The 25,194-nt window shown below is 47.3% G+C and overlaps 1 protein-coding gene across 1 annotated transcript; it reads right to left on the bottom strand.

The window, feature by feature from the left end:
- Positions 1-23,459: 23,459 nt before the first annotated feature.
- Positions 23,460-24,644, bottom strand: TMEM177 (transmembrane protein 177). The gene has a single exon (XM_060177991.1). The coding sequence runs from the start codon at positions 24,590-24,592 to the stop codon at positions 23,654-23,656; it is 939 nt and encodes a 312-aa protein (XP_060033974.1). The 5' UTR covers positions 24,593-24,644; the 3' UTR covers positions 23,460-23,653.
- Positions 24,645-25,194: the final 550 nt, after the last annotated feature.

Here is a 25,194-nt window from a genome sequence, read left to right on the forward strand (position 1 = left end):
AAGAGAAAGATGATTATAGGATGATCTCAATCATGGGCATAATTTAAGAAACAAAAACAGAGGGGGAAACATCAAGTTAAACATGGACTGGTTTAGTGTATTGCACAAAGACAAATGACTCTGGAGAAAGAACAGAAGAAGGGTGGAGGCCTGGGGGGGGTGTTTCAGGTCCTGGTGCAGGATGATGGGCCTGATTTGGGGTGACAGTGTTTTGCAGACATTTTTTTTCTTGGTGAGATGAGAAATTGTAGCAACAACTGTACTGTAAACCATTGACTTCTCAGTGTAAAATAAAAGGAAAAAAATGATGCTGCAACCCCTCCCCACCAAAAAAAAAAGAGAGAGAGAGAAGGAAAAGCAACCTTGACCCTAAATAAAAGCTTGCATGTTGACATGACACCTCATGACAGATTCACCACCCACCAGAGCTCTGGACAACAGGGCCTTTGGGGGGCAAAGGAGCCATTAGTTCTATTTCAACCACCTGCTGCTTGTGCCAATAATATCCTTCTGGCAACAAACACCAGACACATCTCTGTGTCAGCACACCTTGCTACCAACGGTCCAGAAAGACTCTACTGCAGTCACTGGACAACTACCAGAGGTTAGAGATCTGGGGGACTTGGCCTGAGATCTCAGGGTGGTCTTGCTGCTGACCTATCCCAGATTCACTCCCCATCTCTCTACTTACAGAACCTTGATTTTGATCTGGCTAACAAAGTGACAGCTGAAGATATTTCTTCCCCCGATCCCCCTAGGAGTTACTGAGGGTCCTGCCAGTGTGGTACAGGTAGAAGTTCTCATGGTGGGGGGGTGACCCTCTCAGGATAAAAAGTCACATCTCTTTGATTCGTTCCTTCTTCCTGTGTGAAGCAATAGCTGCCAGTGCAGCAGCAGTCCTGTGACCATGAGGACTAAAGTTAGAGGTTTGAACAAGAAGAGACTGGGAAAATGATGACATCTTGGGGCAGGCGACCAGCTCTGGGCTGCCTACTGGCAGACGTGTGGCCTATGTGACTTCAGTGCAGGACCCCATTCTAGTCAACCTGAAGCAGTGCCTCCATGACTATAGCCACATCCTGTTTTTCTATCTTCCTCTCTCCCTCTTTCCCTCCCTCCCTTCTTTATTTTTTCTTTCTTTCTTTTTAAAAATTATTATCTTTATTTATTTATTGGATCGAGACAGTCAGAAATTGAGAGGGAAGGGAGGGATAGATAAGGGGTGTGTGTGTGTGTGTGTGTGTGTGTGTGTGTGTGTGTGTGTGCGTGTGAGAGAGAGAGAGAGAGAGAGAGAGAGACAGAGACAGAGAGAGAGAGAGAGACCAGCAGCCCTGCTTCACCACTTGTGAAGCTTTCCCCGTATGGGTGGAGACTGGGGGAGAGGTCCAACCTCGGTCCTTGTGCATTGTTAATATGTGTGCTCAACCAGGTGCACCACCACCTGCCCCCCTTCTTTCCTTCTTTTCCCTCCCTCCCTCCTTTCCTTCCCTTCCTCCCTTCCTTCTTTCCCCTCCCTTTTCCCCTCCTTCCCTCATTTCCTTCCTTCCTTCCTTCCTTCCTTCCTTCCTTCTTTCCTCCTTCCCTCCATCCCTCCCTTCCTTCTTTCTTCCTTTCCCTTTTTGTTATCTCTTTCTTCTTAGTGATTTAATATTGATTTATAACATTACAAGATAACAGGGGTACAAGGTACAATTCTGCACAGTTTCCATCACCAGAATTCTGGATACCCAAACCTTCCATTGTAAACTACAGCAGTTCTCTTAAGATATATGGGTCAACTATTATTTCTACAACCATCTGTCTATATTTGGCCTTTTTTTTGGGGGGGAGGGGTTTCCATCTTCTCTTCCTTTCCAAGTCACACCTACACCTACTATTACATCCAAATGCCCCTCCCGTTTTCCGCCTCCTCTCTCTGGTCCCTGATGGAGTTGGAGTTCTGAACCCTCTGGTCATCTTCCCCTATCATGTCTCCCCCACTGGGAGTATGGATCAAAATTGTTTTTGGATGGGGCCGGGTGGTGGCGCACCTGGTTGAGTGCATGTGTTACAAAATTGTTTTTGGGGTGCAGAAGGTGGGAGTTCTGGCTTCTGTAATTGCTGCTCTGCTGAACATGTGTGTTGGCAGGTCAATCCACTCCCCCAGCCTGTTTCTATCTTTCCTTAGTGGGGCAGGGATCTGAAGTGGTGAGGTTGCCAGACACTGTCTATATTCTTTTTATTATTATTATTATTTTAATATTTACTTATTCCCTTTTGTTGCCCTTGTTTCTCATTATAGTTATTATTGTTGTTATCATTGTTGGATAGGACAGAGAGACATAGAGAGAGGAGGGGAAGACAGAGAGGGGGAGAGAAAGACAGACACCTGCAGACCTGCTTTACCGCTTGTGAAGCGACTCCCCTGCAGGTGAGGAGCCGGAGGTTTGAACCAGGATCCTTATGCCAGTCTTTGAGGTTTGCACCATGTGTGCTTAACCCGCTGCGCTACCGCCCAACTCCCACACTTTCTATATTCTATACACTAACTACCAACCACAGAGATTCCTAGGTAGGCTGTGCATGAGTATAATCATTCTATAGATATTAAAAAGTCCAGGTCACACAGTGGTAGAATTGGAATTCTAAGAAACTGAGTCAGCTTTTCCTGTTTGAAATTTGGTTGTGGGGGGGAATCAGGTCAGCTGAGCTCATGTGACCTACTTTATCAAGCCTCTTCCTCCTCTGTCTGTTCTTCCTATCAGAGGCACATTCTGAAAAGAGGCAAAATATCATGCATTCAAAAATGCAATCTGGTATCTGCTTGGGCAGTTTTAAAACAGAATAATGTCTAGCATGCCCTGTTCTCTTTCCCTTTGTCAGCGTATTCTTCCCCTCCTATACAGACACTATTAGACTGTGTTTTCAGACGCTTTCTATATTTGAATCTGGTGTCAACACTCCTCTCCTGCATCCCACTGCATTGCTGTGAAGCCTGGTGAAATCATGCTTCAGGTGAAGTATCAGCCCTTTTTTTTTTTTTAATTTTCTTTTCCCATTCAAAGCTTCTTCTGTTTCTCTTTTCACTGTGTAGCAGTCAGAAGTCTGGCAGAAAACTGTTCACAGTGATGACTCAGAGAGATCCCTAGAGAGGAGAAAGATAAACAGAGATGCCGGTAGGTCTAAGGGGGGTCAGGAAAGGACATTGAGGCACCCAGGAGCAGGCCACAAAGCTCACAGGGCAAGAGGAGGAGACAGTGGTAGCAGAGCCCACAGTGGTCTGTAGGCCGCAGGTAGAGAGAGGAGCATCCCGTGAGATTTGCAGTCCTGGAAGTGCTGAAGCAAGCAGAGAATGGAGACACATGTCCTGGCCTCTCCTTCCTCCCACCCTTCCACCTGCTGGTGTCTCCCACTGGTCACCAGACAGCAAGTTGGCAGGATGGGGTGACACAGATCATTAAAATCAACATCCTGGGTCACAGGGCAGGCCAGAAAGTAATTCTGGAAGAACAAAAAACTAGAATATTACATAGTACATACTTCATGATATTAAATACCCTTTTAAGATAGTGTTTTCAAGAGCACAGCAGCATTTTGTCATACACTGGGTCTACATTCATCATAATCTGTTGGTATGCTTCTAAGACCCCTTCTGTTTCATTGGTTTAATCCCCCCTGCTTAACACTGTATTCTATTTTCATAACCACTGTTAACTAAGCACCTCCCTGCCTCTAGGGCATTGGTTTAATCCCCACTGGTTCATGATGTCTTTTTGCTCCACCCCCTCTCGTAGTCACCCTGATTTCCACCCTACTTGGGGAGTATATATATATAAGGACAGGATTGTGAAGATAGCTTAGCTTAGATTGTGCTGCGTTCCACATGAATAAAGAGATACTGCGTACAGCTCAGCCACGAGTCTCTGGTCGTCTGTCTCCCGCCCGCGAAGCTAGACTGACAATCATCAATAGCAGCCGCAGCAGTAGTAAAGGATTCTTAGTTTGGTTTCTTAATTAAGAAATGGGCATAGGGCTGGGGAGATAGCATAATGTTTATGCAAGTTTTTCATGCCTGAAGCTCCAAGATCTCAGGTTCAATCCCCAGCACCACCATGAATAAGAGTTGAGCAGTGCTCTGGTCCTTCTCTCTGCATTGTTCTCACTCATTAAAACAAAATATATAAAATATATTTTAAAAAAGAAATAGGCATACTAGGGTGGGGAGGGGGTAAATAGCATAATGGTTATACAAAGAGACTTTGTTTTTTTTTTTTTTTGATAATACAAAAAAATTTTTTTAATTAAATATGAAAATATTTTAGTGATAAGCATGATCTTCATATATTCTTGGATCACAGGACCTCTTCCCCTCAATAATTCTCGCTTTTGAGAATAAGTCAGAGAAATAGCTAGACAGAAGCAAATCTGTCCACATTAAAAAAAATGCTTACTGGGAAACTGGGGAATGTTATGCATGTACAAACTATTGTACTTACTGTTGAATGAAAAACATCAATTCCCCAATAAAAAATAATAAAAAAAAAATGCTTACTCTGACTGCTGAAATCTCGACAACTTGATTCTTTTCACTTCCTCTTCCCTCCCCAAACACAGTGTGCATTTTTAATATAATAGGTCCTGCAGTTATCTCCACTGTGTTCTTGAGCTTCCAAATCTTAAGTGCTGTCCAGGTCGACATTATTTACACCAGCGTTGTAGCTTCAGTTGCCTGAAACTCCAGTTACAACAAAGGACGAAGTATCCTGTAAAGAGCATTGTGATGCCACCAACTCCACTCTTCACAGTGGTCCTACACTTGATCCAGCCTTTTTGGACAGCTCCCAAGAACCTCAACAGAGAGAAGTTGGAGGTTGTAAGTCTGGTCGGGGATTCCAAACTCCTTAGAGCAGTCAAACTTCTTTCCAACAAAGGAACTTCAGAGAGACTTTCTCCCTGGGGACTGATGAGCACAGACTTCTGGGACTTTCATGCCTGAGGCTCTGAATTCCCAGGTTCAATCCCCTACACCACCATAAACCAGAGCTGAGCAGTGCTCTGGTATAATAAATAAATAAATAAGATAACTAAAATAAAATAAAATAAAAACATTTATCAAAAAAGAAATAGGCATGCTTGTTTTTAATTAATTTTATACACTTGCTTTAAAAAATTACTACAGATGAGAGTTTCAAATCAGACAGACACACACAGACACACAAACATTCACATGAAGAGAGAAATAAAGAGGAACCAGAGCACCACTCTGGCACATGCAGTGCTGGAGATGGGACAGGAAAACACAGGCATGCAAGTCTGTTGCTCTACCAGCTGAGATATCTCTCCAGACCCTACACCTGCTTACTAAGTGATCCAGCAGATGGTGTTTCTACATAACTTGCAGGCTTGGAGAGTCCAGGTGAGCCACCCAGAGGCCTAGCACCTGTCTCTGATCACACTAGCATCCCCAGAATATCAAGTCCTATATTTCTTTTTCCAGTTGTGTCAGAAGCCTTTGGTGGACATCTGAAAGAACTGGGGACTGGGCGATGGTGGTACGCACACATAACCATTCACAAGGATGTGGGCAGGAGTCTCTGCTCCCTACCTGCGGGGGTGGGGGTGGGGTGGGGGGGTGCTTCATGAGTTGTAAAGCAGGTCTGCAGGTGTCTCTCTGTATCCCTCTCTGTCTCCTCCTCCCTTCTCAATTTCTTCCTGTCCTGTCAAATAAGAAAGAAAGAAAGAAAGAAAGAAAGAAAGAAAGAAAGAAAGAAAGAAAGGAAAGAAAAAAACCCAGAACAAATAGATGCTAGGAGCGATGGATTCATAGTGCTGGCACCAGGCCCTAGCAATAACTCTGGTGGCAATGAAAAAATAAATGCAGAACGGGTCCTGGGGCAGAAGAAGGGCCAATGGATATCTAGAAGTGGGCAACTCCTGCTCCTTAGAAGGCATTCATTCAATGCCAGGAGGCTCACTGCAATCTGGGATTCTTCCTGGGGCTCCTGGGCCTCAGGCACGGCAAGCTTGCTCCCCCTGCTGCCCGCCGGCCAGAACATCTGTGGGAACAGTGTCAGTGTGACTTCTGTATGTCCTGTGCTTTCACCACCTGGCTGGTAATCGCCAGTGTGTGTCTAGGCTCTGGAAGCCCCGGGGAAGGGGAATTTCCCACAGAACTTGGAGCATCTGGTGGTGCACTGAGTCACAGCCTCCACCCTGGGGTAGAGAAATGTCTTTGTTAAGACAGGACCTCTTGGATAGCAGTGGATATTTAACCTGGTATACTTATCAAGAACCTTCAATTATCATCTTTTTACATGCTACACCAGGGAATGGACTCTGGACTTCCCATATGTACAAAACCCCTGTGTGACTTCCTAGATGCAACTTTTTAATTTTTTAAAGTTTATTTTTTATTTATGAGTATTTTTTTCAGTTACAGAAGCACTGCTCTGTTCTGGCTTATGGTAATACTGAGGGACTGAACCTGGAACCTTGGAGCCTCAGTCATGAAAGTCTTGTACAAATCACTCTGCTGTCTTCCCTTCACTCATATGTGTGTGTGTGTGTGTGTGTGTGTGTGTGTATACACACATTTACATATATATGGAGAAAGAGAGAGAGGAGAGAGGGAGATACAGAGAGAAAAGAGGTATTACTGCACCATTCCAGGATTCCATAGAGTTGCTCCTTCCTCCCTTGCCCTCATGGTTCTCTTATGTGGTGCCAGAGCTCAAACCCAGGGCCTTGTATATAAGGCACGCACGTGGTCTGGGAGATGGCTCAGTGGATTTTCAACCATAAAATCCTGAGTTCAATTCCTGGCAGCACATGTACCAGAGTGATATTTGGTTCTTTCTCTCTCTCTCCGCTTTTCTTTCTCATGAATAAATAAACAGGTCCTTTAAAAAAATTAATAAAGCACTCACTTTACAGAGTGAGCTATCTCCTGGCCTGATATTAACATGGAAAAAAAAAGTGTTTCTAACATTGGTTGACAATGCTGCATGTTTTAGGGGTACAGTTCCATACCTCTTCCTGATGTCTGTCCTCATGCCACACCCATTACCAAAGCAATCTGCAACTATTTTCATTCAGCCTTGCCTCCTCCATTAAGTCCTCTATGACCATGCTCTCAAACCCTAGAGTAATCAATACACCCTGTCTCTACACTCCTATTTAAACAAAACCACAGAGCATGGACACTATTTTGTAATGACTTGTCCTCTGCCAGGGAGTATGTCTGAAGAGAGGCGGAGGGAAGAGGACACACTTATGAGATGTCAGGACCCGGGGACATGCAGCCACCAGGCCTCTTAGCAACCTGCCCTTATAGGCACCTGCTGACACTCTCGTGGGCAGCAGCCAGGGAACCCCCACCAAGAGGCCTCACATTCCTGACTGCAGGCTCCTTACTGGTCACACCTGGGCCCCTAGCAGTCCCTTGGAGGCCCTACTCATCTATATGGCCACCAGATTTTCTGAAAGAGCAGCTTAGATGAAGAAAAACTAAGTTCTTCTACCTCTCCCCTCCTCCCACCTGGTGCTTCCCAGAGCCAGGTTCCTCCCCGCTCTCACATGCCAGGGTTCACTTGAGGAAGAAGGGTCCTTCCTGCTCCATCCGGGTCCCTCTGCCCAGAGCAGGGAATCCTCCTGGCTCTCCCATTCCCTACTCATTTCTTTTCATGCCTTTTGTCCAAATTTACGTGACTTTCTCTTTCCTACATTCAAGTCTGGGAAAGATAAGCAAAACAAAAACCAAGAAGCAACTGCTTTTGTTCCACTTTCTCTTCTCATTCATCTTCCTGCATTTGGGAGGTCAGCAGGATAATAGAGAAGAAAGGAAGGAGAAAAGAGGGTGGGGTGGGGGGATGGATTAGAGTCATCTAATGCCTCCATGCACCCCTGCATGGCTCTCCTCTGATCTCAGTCTTCCTGGCCCTCAGGCTGAATCAGGTCTTGCCTTCTCAAAGGAGGAAAAGGAGGAGGGAAAAAGAGGGAGTAAGAGAGAAGAGGGGAAGGAAGCTGCTGCTGCGGGTCTCTACACTGGTCTGGCCTGCAGTAGCTACTCATTCAAGGCAGGCCACCAATTAAGATGTAAGCCAGTCAATAAAGCAAGGAAACAGCCTATCCATACAAGAGAGACAGGGCAGGGGGGTCTGAGCGGTGGCACACTTGGTTAGAGCACACATGTTCCATGTGCAATGACCTGGGTTCACGCCCCTAGTCCCCACCTGTGTGTGTGTGTATGTGTGTGGGGAAGCTTCATGAGCAGTAGAGCAGTACTACAGGTGTCTCTCATTCTCTATGTCACTGTCTCCCTGCCTCTGAGCTTTTATACCCAAAAATAAATGAAGAGTTGAAATTAGAATAAGTGTGTGTGTGTGTGTGTGAGGGGGGGGGGGGAGACAGCAAAACAAAGGGCATAAACTCTGTTCAGAAAAACAGACTTTGGGGCAATGAATACTTGACCCGGAGCTAGGATACTGATGACACTGAAATGAGGAAAGGGCTGAGTGGGTGACAAGAATTAGCCCAGACCCCCTGGTTCTTTAAGACTGGACAGGTAGACCAGCATACAGCACACTGATCAGAGACCAAGAACAGGGAAACGGATGAACAGCGCTACACGTCCTGAACACCTGCACGCCTGATCAGAGAATGCCAGCTGCTCACAGCGTGGTCTTCACGCACCAGCTTAGGAAGCTTTCTAACACCTGCCAGCTGGAAGGTGGCCTGCTCCAAATAATCAGAGGTTCCGGTGTATGTGAGTGACAGATTTTAATTCCCTCCTGCGTTTGATGTTAGTCTTTTTTTCTTTTTCTTTTTCTGTTTAAGCAAAACCCTGTATTTAGTATTCTAGTTTTTCTGGTCACTCTCTAAAATGACAATTAGCGAGGTGATGAAAGACCTCTTGTACAGAAGCCAAAGGCAGAATTCCTCGGAAGTGCTAAACCATGCTGTCCTATAGAATTTTTAGAGATACACAAAGAATGTAAATTATATCTCCTTTTCCATTTGCCATTTTTCTAATATTAACTCAACTTTTAATATAACTGTGTCTATTTTGTGACAACTAAAGCCTTTGACTATGAGGTGCAAGTATTAACTAGTAGAGAAAAACAATGAAAACCAGACTCTGGTCTGAAAGCTAGCTCACCCCATATGGTGTGTGCTCTGCTACCTGTGAGGTCTGGGTGCAGACCCAGGCTCCTTTGGAGGAGCACTGCAGGAGGGTCTGGTACTGTCCTGTGTAGCCCATTCTCTAGTCTTTTGTTTTTTGGCTCTAGGGTTATTGCTGGGGCTCGGTGCCTGTATTATGAATCCACTGTTTCTGGTGGCCAAAAATTTCCATGTTACTGGCTAGAACAAAGAAAAATTGAGGGGGGGGGAGATAGAGAGGGAGGGAGAAAGACAGATGACTTGCTTCACTGCTTGTGAAGAACACCCCTGTAGGGGGGCAGCTGGGGGCTCAAACCTGGATCCCTGAGCTGGTCCTTGCACTTTATACTATCTACACTTAGGCAGGCGCGCTACCACCCAGCCCTCTATTCCACTTTCTATACCTTTCTGTCGATATCTATATCTTGCTCACTTTTTTTTTTTTGGATAGGGATAGAGAGAGTGGATGAGATAGCATAATGGTTATGCAAACGAACTCTCATGCCTGAGGCTTGAAGGTCCCTAATTCAACCCCTCCACACCAGGATCAGTCCAGGTCTGCAGGTGTCTCTTTCTCCCCCCCATCTTCCCCTCCTCTCTTGATTATTCCCTGTCCTATCCAACAACAACAGCAATAACAACAACAATAATAACAACAACGGTAAAACAACAAGGGCAACAAAAGGGAAAAAATAGCCTCCAGGAGCAGTGGATTCATAGTGCAGGCATGGAGCCCCAGCAAAAAAAAAAATTGTCATTAGACACACACACACACACACACACACACACACACACACCACAGCATTGAAGCTTCCTTTAATGCAGTGAGAGCTGGGCTTGAACCTGGGTCATGCATATGGCCAAGCAGCACACTATCCAAGTGAGCTATTTCACTGGGAGAAGAAATATGAAGTTGACCAGAAATAACTAAATCACACATCTGTGAGGTCCCAGTGGAACACACACACACACACACACACACACACACACACACACACACATCACACACACACACACACCACACCACACACATACACACACACCACATCACACACATACACACATACTACATCACACACACACACACCCCACATCACACACATACACACACACCACATCACACACACACACACACACACACACACACACACACACACACACACACATACACACACACACACAGAGTTTTCTAATGCCAAGATCCTTGGGAAAAAGCAAGGAGGGTCAGGAAGACACACGTTCTGCTTTCTTCAGGAAGGAGAGGGCCAGTTAGTAAGGAAGATACACTCTCTGGCCCCTTAGTCTGGGTAAGAGGTCTGTCTGACTCCATATTCAGGGGCAGTGCATTGTGGTGGGGCCTGTTTGGGCATCCCCGGAAGTAACAGGTTAGCACCTGCAGATTCTCCAGGCCAGGCTGAGCATGCTGCCATGCAGACTTCAGCAAGTTGGGCTGAAGTTAGGGTTCCAAAAGAAGGCAGGGCAGACCCAGTCTTCCTTCCTTAACAAGATGCCACACAGTCTACCTCCTCTACCCACCTCCTCCTGCTCACACACACCAGTTCTGTCTCCTTTTCCCCTTGTCAGCCTCCTTCTGTCCCAGTCTCCAACATACCTGCCCTAGCGCCTTTGGCCCTGCCCTTCCTTGGGCCATGGAAGCCTCTTCCCCCAAGTCTCTGCTTGATTTGCTCCCTGACTTTACTCAGCTAGTTGCTTAGATGTTATTTCCTCAGTGTAAGCCTTTCTAGCTGCCCTGTTTAGGAGAGGTGGTTGTTGCTGTTTCTTTGTTTTTCCAAGAGCCCTGCTCAGCTCTGGCTAATGGTGGCACTGGGGATGGAACCTGGGAACTCAGAGCCTCAGGCATGAGTCTTTTTGCATAACTATTATGCTATCTTCCCCCACCATTAGGAAACTTTTTATTCCCCACCTCAGCATTCCAGACCCCTTGTCATATAGCAGTCCTTATTAATCTCTTATAGATTCTATGATTATTTGTATACTACTATGTCCTTCACTAGAATATACACATATGTAGGGGTTTCTATCCATTGCTGTCTCTGGGGCCTATACACAAGTCCTGGTCTATAGTATGTGGTTGTTGTAGAGCCAGATGTTATAGTGCATGTGGTCAGTAAACACACACTGTTGAGTGCTGGGTTAATGGTCATGGTGTGACAGCTGCATGCCACTTTGACTCCCTGTGGTCCCCAAGAGGTCAGTGACAACACTTGTAAGGAAGTTCCCCCCAGGTCCAGTCCTCCTGGGATTCCTAGCGCTCACAGAAATGACCTCAATAGCTGTCTGCCAAGAGAATGGCTTCCAGGCCTGGATCCTCAGGCCAGACTGCATCTCTGAGAACTGACCTCTGACTACACACTCTCCTCGAACAGCTGGGGACTCACCGTTCACTTGTGCGTTTGTTTGCTCTCATATTTATTCACTGTGCAGCTCAGCACTGGGCCCAGCATACACTGCAGACACAGAGCTGAGGAGGCCTGGCAGCCAGGCCTCTCCTTGGCACAGCAGTCCTGTGCTCAGACTTGTGATCTTTGTATACTACTGGCTTGGCAAAATAGGACTGGGTGGGCAAAACAATCCCCTTTGACTCAAGCAGGAAACTGGAGCTTCCCAAGATCATATACTGGCTGGGGTGAGATCAAGACTGAAAATAAGATGCCTGAACCAAGGTCACAGCCTTTCCTGCCTCATCTCCATCACTCATAACATCAGCAGAAATGTGGACTTACCCAGGAGCAGTGATTTTTGTTTTTATCTGCTTATTGCTTTTGTTGTCAGGGTTTTCACTTGAGTGTGACATCCGTATAATTCTGTTATTTCTGGTGGACTTTTTGAGGTGGAGGGTGAGAGACAGAGAGAGGAAGAGACAGAGAGAAAGGTTTATACCCCAGCACTGCACCATCACTCTTCAAATTTTCCCTTGCATGGTGCTCCGCTGTGTTGTGACCAGGGGCTCAAACCTGGTTTCTTGAGCCTGGTGCTGTATGCAATCAGCTGGGAGAGCCACCCCCACCCCAAGCTGTGATTTAAAAAAAAAACAAACATTTATTTATTCCATTTTGTTGACCTTGTTATTTTTTTATCGTAGTTATTATTGTTGTCATTACTGATGTCACCGTTGTTAGATAGGACAGAGAGAAATGGGGAGAGGAGGGGAAGACAGAGAGGGGGAGAGAAAGATAGACACCTGCAGACCTGCTTCACCACCTGTGAAGTGACTCCCCTGCAGGTGGGGAGCTCGGGGCTTGAACTGGGATCCTTCTGCTGGTCCTTGCTCTTGGTGCCACGTGTGCTTAACCTGCTGCGCCACCGCCTGATTCCCCCAAGCTGTGATTTTTAAACCCTGTATAAATCATATCAAGTCAGAAGCCTGCAGCATCCTGAGGACTACCACCAATGTTCTCATTCAGCAGAGCACATTCCAATCTAATTCTACAACCCACAGCCCTCTCTGTAGAGGGGAGTTTTTTTTTCTTTCTTTGTTTTTTTTTTTTTTTTTTTTGCCTCCAGGGTTATTGTTGGGGCTCGGTGCCTGCACCACAAATCCACTGCTCTGGTAGGCTACTTTTCCCACTTTGTTGCCCTTGTTTTCCTTGTTGTTGTTAATGTTTGTTGCCATTGCCATTGCTGTTGTTGTTGGATAGGACAGACAGAAATCCAGAGAGGAGGGGAAGACAGAGAGTGGGAGAGAAAGATAAACACCTGCAGACCTGCTTCACCGCTTGTGAAGTGACACCCTGCAGGTAGGGAGCCGGGGTCCTGAACCGAGATCACTACTCCAGTCCTTGCACTTTGCACTTAACCCACTACACTACTGCCCGGCCCCCCATAGAGGGGAGTTTTATGAAGAGCCCAGTTTCCAGAAGAGAAACCTAGGCCAGCATCATCTTCCTCCGATGGCAAAGCAGTGAGTCTGTGACTGAGATGAGCCAGGTGGAGTTCCTGCCCCCTTCCCCCCTCCCCCTCATGCTACTGCTTCCAATCTGCTCACCGGGAACACCTTAGGGTCCTCCAGGGTCTCTAGGCAGCAGACTGAGACTTCATGGGAGGGTGCAGTAGAAACCCTGCATGACTCCTACCTCCCCGGGGAGGCTGTGCTGGATGGAGAAAGGGCACAGGCTCTGCACAAGGTGCAAAGACTCCCCATCTGACCCTGCCAGCAACAGCTACGTTCAGGTGCAGGTCACTCAGCCTCTGAGACTCTGCTTCCCAGTCAGGATGGAGAATTCATACCTGGCCTTCTGTTTTTTTTTTTTTCCTAATATTTATTTATCGTCATTGTTGAAGCTTCCCTGCTTGGAGCTGACTTGTTCAGACAGAAAGAGAGGGAAAGAGGGGGCCAGGCAGTGGTGTGCGGGGTTAGGTGCATATAGTACGAAGCATAAGGACCAGCACAAGGATTCCAATTTGAGCCCCTGGCTCCCCACCTGCGGGGGGGGGGGCACTTCACAAGCTGTGAAGCAGGTCTGCAGGTGTCTCTCTTTCTCTCTCCCTGTCTTCCCTCCTCTCTCAATTTCTCTCTGTCCTATCAAAAAATAAAAATAAAAAAGTGGCCACCAGGAGCAGTGGATTTGTAGTGCAGGCATCAAGGCCCAATGATAACTCAGGGGACAAAAAAGAAAAAGAGGGAAAGACAGTACTGCAGCTTTCTCCAGTGTGGTGGGGTCTGAGACTGAACTCGGGTTGTGAGAAGGACAAAGCGGGTTCCAGGTGACAAAGTTATCTTGCTGACTCTAAAGCAGTGTTAATGGTTTATTCTACTTATGTCACTGAGGGGGGTCAGGCAATACTCAGGCAAGTACCAGAGATCAAATTTGAGACCTGCCTAGGTGAGCAAAGCAGCTCATGGAGACCGGCTCCTACCACACTGAAGGAAACTTTGGTGTTGTGGTTTCTCTCATTCTCTCTCAATCTCTTTGTCTCTGTCTCTGACTGAAGTCATCTTAGAAAATGCTCCAACTCACTCATCATTAGAGAAATGCATTAGAGAATGGCCTTGTCAACAAAGCAGAATAGGGTGAGTGTAGAGAGGATGTAGGGAGTGAGGAAGTCTACTGCACTGCTGGTGGGAGTGCAAACCGGTGCAGCCACTCTGAAGAGCAGTGTGGAGTGAACAGATACAAACGAAGATGCCTTATGACCCAGCAATTCCACTCGTAGGCATTTATTCAGATGAGATAATTACATTGATTTGAAGGGATACATGTACCCCCGTGTTCATAGCTGCATTATTCACAGTAGGCAAAATATGGAAGCAACCAAAATGCCCTTCAACAGATGACTGGATCAAGAAGTTATGGGACATATAGTTAGCAATGAACAAGATCGTTAGTGTGTCCTTTGGGATGAAATGGATGGAACTGAAGGGGATTGTGTTAGTAAGGAGGTAAAGGACAACTACAGGATGATTTCACTTATATGTGGAAGGTAGAGAATTGAACACAGGAACTTGAAAACAAACAAACTGTGGGAGAAATTACAGTGGTTATCTAGGGGTGGGGTGGGGTGGCACAGACATTTGGTAGTGGGAACAGTATGAAATTATACTCCTATTAATTTATAATCTCATAAATCTCTACTAATTCACCATTGTCAGGAGAAAAATAGATTTAATATTTCAAGTTCTCTAACTGCCTAGACCATAGTTCTGAGAATACATATTTTATTTAGCCTAAGTTAATGTTTCAGATTTGAAAGGTGATCAAATTCTGACATTGGGCTTAAATTATTAAGCAGCTCTAAAAATACACTTGTACATATATATTAATATCTAAGTTATCTACAACCTTAGGCCAGATCAAAATCATTTGGCCCTGTCAGTATCTAAGATACAGTGATTAGTAGATACAGTGATTAGTAGATAAAGGGCACAAAGCATAGTGAGTTCAAGTATAATATAGTAAATCCTAACTATTGGACTTTCCAAAGAAAAACAAGTCCCCGCTAACCCTGATATAGTAATAACTAACTGTTGCTATCTTAAACTCTTAAAGACTTCAAGGAACCCTCGCTATTCTCTTTTCTTTTTATTTCTTTATTATTGGATAGAGACAGAGAAATTTAGAGAGGAAGTAGAGACAGAGAGGGAGAGAGACAGAGAGACACCTGCAGCTCTGCTTCACCACTTGTGAAGCTCTCCCCCTACAGGTAGGTACCAGGGGCTCGAACCTGGGCCACTGAACACTGTAATGTGCAGACTTAACTAGGTGTGCCTAGTAGCCCCTACCTGTAGCCCCCATTCTCTTTAAGATTCTTATTTCTCCTAGTCCTGACACCTCTAAGATTCTGCCCATGTTTCTTGATGTTTCTTCTCTCTGATCCCTTACCATTATACTGCCTGTGTTGACCTCAACTAAACCAAGGCTAACAGGGCTGCTAGGCCACATTAACAAGTCACATTCTGACTTGTTACTGTGGATTGTCTCCAGAGACACCAAGCCTGCAGTGGCAACCTCCCAACTCCTCTACTCCGGTGAGATATTTCCTAAAACATGGCAATATCTAGTTTCATTTCAGATGGCACATTATCTAACAGTTACAGATACTAGATACAGGCTAGGGCCCAGGGTGCTGGGTACAGGTGTACATGTATCCATACACCTGGGACCTAGCAGAAGGCTCCAAAGAAGGCATCATAAATTCTCTAGCCAATTAGACTTAGACCTAAGAAGCTTGGCAATCTAGCAGAAAGCCCTAAAGAAGGCAAACCCCATAAAACTAATAGTGGTTTGAATACAACAAATGACACTCAGTGCTTTAACAACTGGGAGAGTCTGAGCTCATCAGATAAAGTAAGGACTGCAAACGCTGGATAAGGGTAAGAGACTGGCTCACTCAGTGATGGGCTTTTTGGTCAATACCAGGCCACCCCATCATCTGGGGCCCTAGTCAGGGAATCCTTGGAAGTTGAAACAGGTGTAGGTATGACTTAGAAAGGAAGAGAAGGCAGGACCATAGGGGGAAAAAAAGGGCAAATATATTTAAATATAGATAGATAGCTATAGAAATAATAGTCAACTCATATCTGTGACCTGGGGGGAACTATTACAATTTTCAATGGAGGGAGTGGGGACACAGAACTCTGGTGGTGGGAACAGTCTAGAATTATACCCTTGTCATTTCAGTTTTGTAAATCAATATTAAATCAATAATAAAATTAAAGGAAAAAAGTCACTCCCGAGTGAAGTTTTGGTGATGACAAAAAATTGAAACAAATTGAGAGCCTACACCTGCAAGTTCAGTGCATTCCTGCCAGGCCACAATGCCTGCTTTTCTTTTTCTAATTCTTTTCTTCAGAGAGAAAGACTATTTCTCCAGTTCTGGTGTCACAACTGTAGTAACACAGTGGACACATTCCTGAACAGAAACACACCTTTATCTTTTCTCCAAAGAGCCAGTAACAACTGAGAGGTAGAAACAAGGATATTCACTCCAGGCCTGCAGGAAGCATCACCTGCCCACCCTCATCACGTGCCCTGTGTCTCCGTACCAGTGGAGCTGGCCCTATTTTTCTTTTTCTTTTTAATTTTCTCATATGTATTTATTTTTCCCTTTTGTTGCCCTTGTTGTTTTTTGTATTGTTGTCGTTTTTGTTAGAACAGAGAGAAATGGAGAGAGGAGGTGACAACAGAGAGGGGGAGAGAAAGATAGACACCTGTAGACCTGCTTCACTGCCTGTGAAGTGACTCCCCCTGCAGGTGGGGAGCCGGGGGCTAGAACTGGGATCCTTACACCTGTCCTTGCACTTTGAGTCACGTGTGCTTAACCCGCTGTGCTACTGCCTGACTCTCAGGCCCTATTTTTCTTTAAGGGAGCTTTGTGGTGATCAAATGAGGTAACACAAGGAAACTGCCTAGCACAGGAGCTGTAATATTACCCCCTGACTGTGGAGAGTGGGGTGGAAGGGTGATAAGAGTTCCCTGTGGGACTGGATGGAACAGACCAAGGAGACTATTTCTTGAGAAAACCTTGAGGAATATGTTTGTTTTACCCACCTCAGTGAGCACCAATGAAATGCCAGCTTAGTCACCCCTTCTAAGGGTCAGCCCAGTGCCAGCCCAATGAAGGGGGCATGGGTCAGGTATCCTCAAAAGATAGCAGAAGCCTGAAACTACAGCACCCTGGACCTGGTGCTCTCATGGGGTGCTGGGAACCTACAGCTATAACACCTCAGTGGCTTCCTTCTCAGGGCTCGCACCTCTGCCTGGGAGGCCTGCTTTGTTGTCTAAGCTTCTTGCTCCCGCCCTTTCCCTGGGCTGTCAGCTCTGCCTTCCTCAGATTTAATGTAACCTCTGAATAATTTAGCAATTGTCTCTTTGCTCAGCTGAAGATCGTACCATGAGGCAAAACAAAATTGATTCATATGTATGGAAGCATTTTCCCGGGCAGCTGCCACTGCCTTAGACAGCAGATGGCTCCTGACATTCACTTGGCTGGCAGTGAGAGCCTTGGGTGCAGGGACCAAAATGGGTCAAACAGGAGCTTGGAGACAGGGACCGGCAAGGCAGCTCACCTGGGAGGGCTTCTGCTTGGTAACGTTTGAACCCAGCCCCCATGGCACTGGGGAAAGCTTTGGTGCTGTGAGATTTCTCCTTCTCTGTTTCTGTCTATCTGAAAAAGAAAGAAAAAGTTGAAGCAAAGCAATGAATTCCTCACTGATTACAACAAAGACAGTTAAAAGATGGAGGAAACAATGGGTCTGTGGCTGGAAGGAGGCTGCATGGTCCAGGACCAGGGTGGGCCACTCCCACGAGGTCTCTGAGATCTCTGCATTGGTGTCATCTGCAGGGCCTGAGTCCAGACCTCAAGATGGAGTCACCCTTCCTTCCCAGGGACCAGCTGCGGGTGACACCTGAGGGAAGCCTCCAGTTGCTCCTGGAAGCAGTGCCAAGTTCTGGAACCCCTTGTCATGTGCCTAATCCAGAATGGATAGGCCTGGGGTATAGAGGGCTCACCGTGGTAGCCTCTCCCCAGTGGGACCCTGAGAAATGTGGGTCGACCCATTTGTCATGCTCCTTCCCTCCACCCCAACCTGCTCCTGTATTCAGGGAATACTTCTCGACACTGGCTCTGGCTGATTCTGGTCTAGGACTATACAGACAGCCTTGATGCTACTCTTATTTATTTGTTCATTTTTATTAATGAGTTAAGAATGATTAACAACACTGTCAGATAACGGGGGTACAATTCCAGATAGTCCCCACCACCAGAGTTCTGTGTCCCATCTCCTCCATTGGAAGCTTCCTTATTCTTCATCCCTTTCTGGGAGTATGGACCAAAATTCTTTCTGGGGTGCAGAAGGTGCCAGATGCTACTGTTTGAGAGGTCCAGGATGGTCGAGGAGTCACACATGCCAATGCGAGTCTTCATGAGCGTAACAGTGCTGCAATCCAGACTCAGCACCGTCACCTGGGCTGCTTTCCAAAGTGCCACAAGACCACCTTCCAACAACCGTTTCTTGATGAATAAAAGCATTCCCATGTTCCTCGAACTTTCGATATGCTCCCGGCACTGTACTGACATGCTTCACAGGTATCTGATTTCTAAAGCAGCCCTGAGAGGCATGTTTTGCCACCACTTCCACTTATGGAGAGGATGATGGGGTACAGAGGCTAAGTAACATCTGTGGGGGAGTAGGTTGTAGACTCAGACCTTAACCCAGGCGGCCTGGTTCTGAGGCTAAAGGCTGCTTTGAGAAATACCCACAGATTCACCATTCCGGCCAAGGGGGCTCACAGGGAGCCCCAGTCGCCCAGGACCTTGATTCCAATTCATTCCTGGCTCAACAAGTTGACAAAGACATATATGTCTCAGGCCTACAAGATAGTTGTTCAGTACTGGGAGCCGGAAGGGCAGTCTAGTCTGCTGGGGTCAGCTCCAAAGGAGACCAGCTCCAAGGACTTCTGTACAGGGTCCCCAGGAAAGTAAGGCCTTCATCTTTTCCCATGTGTGTGAGATTAAGAGGAGTCAGTGGGAGTCGGGCGGTAGTGCAGCGGGTTAAGTGCAAAGTGCAAGGACCAGCCTAAGGATCTGGTTCGAGCCCCCCAGCTCCCTGACTGCAGGGGAGTCGCTTCACAGGTGGTGAAGCAGGTCTGCAGCTGTCTTTCTCTCCCTGTCTTCCCCTCCTCTCTCCATTTCTCTCTGTCCTATCCAACAATGACAACATCAATAACAACAATAAAACAAGGGCAACAAAAGGGAATAAATAAATATATAAAAAAAAGAGGAGTCAGCATTGACATTGAGTTGAGGTCTTGGAAAACGCCATCAGTAAGTGGGCACAGATCCAGCTGGCTGGGCTGTGTGAAAGGGGAAAAGTAGGTCAGTGTAAATATGTCAAATTCTGGCAGATCTGGATTGATGGCAATAGTTAACTTGCTAAGTTCAGTGGGTCTGAATATACCCACTGAAGTTATTGCTGGGGCTTGGTGCTAGTACTATGAATCTACTGCTCCTGGCAACCTTTTAATTTTTTCCCATTTTATTGGATAGGACAGAGAGAAATTGAGAGGGGAGTAAGAGTTAGACCGGGAGAGAGAAAGATACGCTTGTAGACCTGCTTTACTGCTTATGAAGCAACCCCCTTGAAGGTGAGGAGCTGGGGGCTCGAACCTGGATCCTGGCACAGGTCCTTGTGCTTCCATGCTATGTGCACTTAACCAGGTGCACCACCTGGCCCCTGACTTCCTTTTTTGACAGAGGAGAGACCTGGAGCCCTGCTTCATGGCTCATCAAGCATCCCACCAGTAGGTGGGGACTGGGAACTTGGCCCTGGGTCCTTGTGCCTAATGATGTGTGTGCTCTCCCTTGTGAGCCATCTGGCCCCCAGAGGGCCTGATTATGTTATAGCTCTACTATCTATGTGGAGGGTGGATGCCTGTCCCCCTTCTCCTCCCCATGTGGGTTCTAGCTCCTTAGTGCTCCTACAACCTGGGTCCCAAACTATCACCCTCCAGCTGTTCACAGTGCCTACAGGGGCAACCCATTCTCACAATCATCCTGTGGAGCTGGTGGGGTGAGGGACAGAGTGTAGGTGAATGTGAATCCACTGGTGTGATTTATCCTTGACTTGTACAGCAGGGAACATGGCCCTCTGGGGAACAGAAGTTCCAGGGGCTGGAACTGGAAGCAGAAGTTCAAAGCCAGGGTGGTTCTGAGTCCAGCTGGCTGCAGGCTGTGCAATACCTAAGTATGTGTGCCCAGGCATGCTAGTATCCAGGATGGGTTAGAGGATACATGGATGAGAGGGCAGATAGAGAGACATTCAACCAGGGAGGAGTGACAAGATCAAGCCTGTGCTCACTGGCTACTCAGCTGTATTGGTCTTGGCACTGAGTGACCTGTGGATATATATCCACCAGGGTTATCACTGGGGCTCAGTGCCTGCACTAGGAATCCACTGCTCCTGGAGGCCATTTTCCCTGTTTTTGTTGCCCTTGTTGTTATTATTGTTATTGCTATTGTTGGATAGGACAGAGAGAAATGGAGAGAGGAGGGGAAGACAGAGAGGGGCAGAGAAAGATAGACACCCACAGACCTGCTTCACCACCTGTGAAGCAACTCCCCTGCAGGTTGTGGGGGAGCTAGAACCAGGATCTCTACCCTGGTCCTCACTTAACCTGCTGCTGCCCAGCCCCCCCCCCCCCCCATACTTTTAACTACACAATGCAGGCCCGGAGACAGAGAAGGACGGGGGGTTGGGTAGGCAAGGTCTGAGACTTCAGAGAAACTCAAAGAAAGCTCAGTCCAGGCTATTGCGGAGTCCTTAAGGCACAGTCACCCTCTGGAGGAGTCCTGGAATTCGCGCACAAGAGCCAGCACAGCCACTGCCACCAGGTCTGTCACTGGCTAGAGAAAGCAGCAAGGAAGACATGGCCTCAGTGCAAGGTGATGGTGGATCTGGAGGAACAACAGTGGATGTCAGTCAAGTCTGTTCCGTACTAGAGATGTGAGCTGCACATGCTCCAGGCTGTCAAGGTAGGTAACCCGACAGACAGAGGCTGGCCACACCCCAGGGAAGCAGGGCCAAAAAGGCGCATGTCAGAATCTATCACCTTGATTGCAAGGAGAGGAGATGGTCCATTGGCCCCAGAAAGAGTCTTCACATGCTCATATTTGTATAAACAGTGCTCAGTCCTTCTTTGGAGAACCATTCAAATGATCATCACAATGCTTTTCAGTGTCTTGTAGCTATTCCTCCACTGCATCACCGCACGGACCTTGCTCTTGTTTACATGATTGCACTTATCATCCTAAGGGAACATTCCACTTATTTAAAAAACATTCCGATTCTTCTATTTCTATCACACTTTTCATTTTTTTAAAAATTTTTTATTTAAGAAAGGATTAATGAACAAAAACATAAGGTAGGAGGGGTACAACTCCACACAATTCCCACCACCCAATCTCCATAACCCACCCCCTCCCATGATAGCTTTCCCACACTTTTCATTTTTATACTTTCGGTGACTAGACAAAACTCAGTGTTTTGTTCAACATTTCCATTATCCAACTTTCTTCTACATATCTGGGAATATATTAATTAGTTTTTGTTGGGTGGTAGCTATAGGATCAATTTCTAGGTTTGACGTTACTGGGTCAAAAGATACAATTTTGTAACTACATCAAGCTTTGCCAAATTACTTTCTAAAAATATGTCAGTTAATAGTGTATGTCAATTGTCTACTACTGCATAAAAAATTACCACAAGATGAAGTGCCTTACTGTAGCCCACAGCCCAAGCTCATTGTCCGTGTCTGAGGGTCAGGGGTACAAGCTTCACAGGCCTGTGTCTCTCTGGGGTTTCCAAGCTGTTATGGTGGCATGGCCTGAGGCTGGACTCTTAAGTTTGGGGAAAGATTCTCTTCCGAGCTCAGCTGTTTTCTGGATTCAGTTCCTTGAGGGCTGCAAGACTGAGGGCCTTAGTTCCTTGTTGAATGTTGGTTAGAGACTTTATGAGTCCCTTGCCATGGGAGCTTCTGCATACAAGTGACAGCCGAGGACCCCACAGGAAGGAATGCCAGCCCTGGCCTGCTCACACTCTGTTCATGGTCTCCTACGGTTACTGGGTCACGACTGAATGTGTCTCCTGGTACTGCTTTGTGCCCTTTCCTGCATATGGCTTAATCTCTCTGCGCTAAGTCACAGTGACACCAGGCCTGAATTTTGCACCTCTTCCAGAGAAAACAAAAATTTTAAAAGGTATGAAACTGTACATGTCGCCTTGTAAAACAGTATTCATTCATTCATTCACACACAAGTACACACACACACATACGTACATACACACGTGCGTGCGCACACATGCATAAAATGAATGCAAACAAAGCCAGTCTTGCATGCCGATCTTAACTCTTTCCTTTTTGCTGGGGTCTCCTGCTGAAGGATCAAAAGTGGGGTCTGTTCTGTCTCCAGAAATCTGAGGGGGAAACCAGCAGGGTAGGAATGCAACATTCTGTGAGTATCAAGTGGGGCATCACGTCTTGTCCGTGACCCACCTCAGATCCAGCCCTCACTGGCCCATCTCATTCCATTTCCTTTCCACATCTACACCAGGACAAGGGGGTGAGGTGGGGGGAACTGATGAGTGGCCTCATCCTGGCAAAGACCTGTTACTTCCTCTACCACTGGCTAGAGCTCTAGCCAGGTCTTACACACCACAGGTCTTGCCAGGGTCTAGCTCTGTCTCTCCCCCCCCCCCCGCAGCCAGCCACCCCCCCCAGCCACCCACCAAGCCCAGTGACTGGCATCCTGGTCCTCTCTTTCAATTTAATTAATTAATTAATTAGAGATAGGCACAAATTGAGAGGGAAGGAAAAGATAGAGAAAGAGACACCTGTAACACCATATCACCACTTGCAAAACTTTTCCCCTGCAGGTGGGGATCAGGGGCTTGAACCCAGGTCCTTGCACAATGTAATATGTATACTCAACCAGGTGCGCCACTGCCTGACCCCTCCTGGTTCTTTCAAAACATGCTATCTGCACTGGATCCACTACCCTTGTATTTCCTAGCCTGTCAGACCCTAGCTCACTTGTCGACTTGGCCTCTCCAAACATTTCCTCAGTACCACAGCAGAAGGCAAGTGGGGTCTGAGCAGCAGGCAAAGCACAGGCGATTGTTCTTTCTCAGCAGGAGTGCTCACATCCTGCAACTACCTACCTGTGGGCAAGATGCAGCCCGACTCTCCCCACCCACTGGTATTCAGAGACCAAGGAGGAGGGATGTCCTCTTTATTTACGTATTCCCAGCATGCCCTCTGCTAGGCCCTTGCGGTCATGAGCCCATACCACTCACGACTCTGCCATGTAGTTTACAGTTTTTACTCTGCCATCCCCATTTTACAGTTGAGGAAGAGACCTGCTCAAGGTCTCTGAGATCCAAACCGGTGTGTTGAGAGTAGAATCTAGTCTGTTTATCTCCAAAGCCTGTGATTTTGCCGACCCCGAGCTGGGGACAGAGAGCCCCTGAAGTCAGCAGCAGTGTCCTGGGGATGATGCCTCAAGAGCGGCCCTGGGGGTTGAGCGTCGCCCTCCACATCTGCAGCACTGAGTCCCGGCGGGTTGTGTAGGGTAAATGCTTGATGCGGAACCAGTGTCTGGGAATGACGTTCCCGCTGGCCGAGTAAAGCTCCTCACCGTGCTTGCCCAGGAGACTGCGCAGGGCGAGGTTGCTTGACAGAACCTTCTCATAGAACTCCACTCCACCCTGGGCATAGGCTGCAGACAGGGAGGCTGTGCGGCGGTCCAGCCAGGCTTCCAGGGCAAGAGTGAGAGAATCTGTGCAGAAGGCATAGGCCACGAAGCCCGCCACTGCGGCCACCAAGTTGAAGGCAGCCCTGAGGTTCAGGGGGCCTCCATAGAGCCCCAGGGCATACTTGGCTGCCACACTTAGTGCCCAGGTTCCTGCCAGACAGGCTGGAGCTGGCAGGGCCTGCAGGGCAGCTGCACTGCTCTCCAGGTAAATCACTTCCCTGGCCAAGGCAAACTTCTGAGCGTCGTGGGACAGGGTCAGGGCATCTCTTAGCTGGGTACCAGCTGGGCTCTGCCAGTACAGTTTTTGCCCATGGACAACAGCAGACTTGTCAGTGTTGGTCACCAAGCCACCCAGAAAGATGGCCGGGATGCCAACCACTGCCCCAGCAGGAAGTCTCGGGAAGCCAGCACTCACAGGCAAGAACGTGAAGGTGGTGAAGGTCTTGTAGTAACGGTCCAAGGGGATGCCCATGTCCTGCAACACCTCTTGGAAGAGTTTCTGCAGCTCTGGGGAAAGTGGGGCCGGCTGGCCATGAGGCCAGTATTGGTACAGCCAGGGAACCAGAGGATCTGGGAAGAGATGGTAGGAGAGCTGGGCCCCCAACAGACCTGCACAGGAACCTACCAACAGGCCTGTCCTATGTCTCTGCACGAATGCTGCGGCCCGCTGCAGGGGACCAGCCATCAGTGCTGCCGCCACTTGTTAACCTGGATCAAGAAAAACAGGAGTCAGTCAATAGTTCCCTGGGTCTGCCTGCAGGTTGAACACCTCCCACCCTTGCCCCTGGGCCACATTATTTCAAACCAAGGCAACAGAGTACAGTGGTTCTGAGCAAGCACTCCAAGTCAAACCCCAGGTCTCCTCTTGCATTCACTTTCCCTGTCTGCCAAAGGAGTAGTGACAACAGCCCCCCAGCACGGTGTTTACAGTGAGCAAATGAATGAACACACACAAAACAGTGTCAGGCATTGTAGTAGATACCCCCTGTGACAAAGCTTGTGATCATTACTTTCATTTCCATAGCTAGGCAGAGCACTAAGTACCCAACTACCTCACTCTACTTCATTCAAATGGAATTCTAAGAGCACTAACTTATAGTAAAACATGTCCAGCTGACAGCATATCCCCGTATGCTAAACACAAACCGGACAGCTTTAAATCCCGGTTTGAGCCCCCAGCTCCCCACCTGCAGGGGAGTCGCTTCACAGGCGGTGAAGCAGGTCTGCAGGTGTCTATTTTTCTCTCCCCCTCTCTGTCTTCCCCTCCTCTCTCCATTTCTCTGTCCT

Source organism: Erinaceus europaeus, chromosome 18 (assembly GCF_950295315.1).
Source record: "Erinaceus europaeus chromosome 18, mEriEur2.1, whole genome shotgun sequence".
Taxonomy (NCBI): domain Eukaryota; kingdom Metazoa; phylum Chordata; class Mammalia; order Eulipotyphla; family Erinaceidae; genus Erinaceus; species Erinaceus europaeus.

Excerpts from the sequence above, each read along its gene's own strand:
- TMEM177 (XM_060177991.1), bottom strand. The coding sequence starts at position 24,592 with ATGGCTGGTCCCCTGCAGCGGGCCGCAGCATTCGTGCAGAGACATAGG.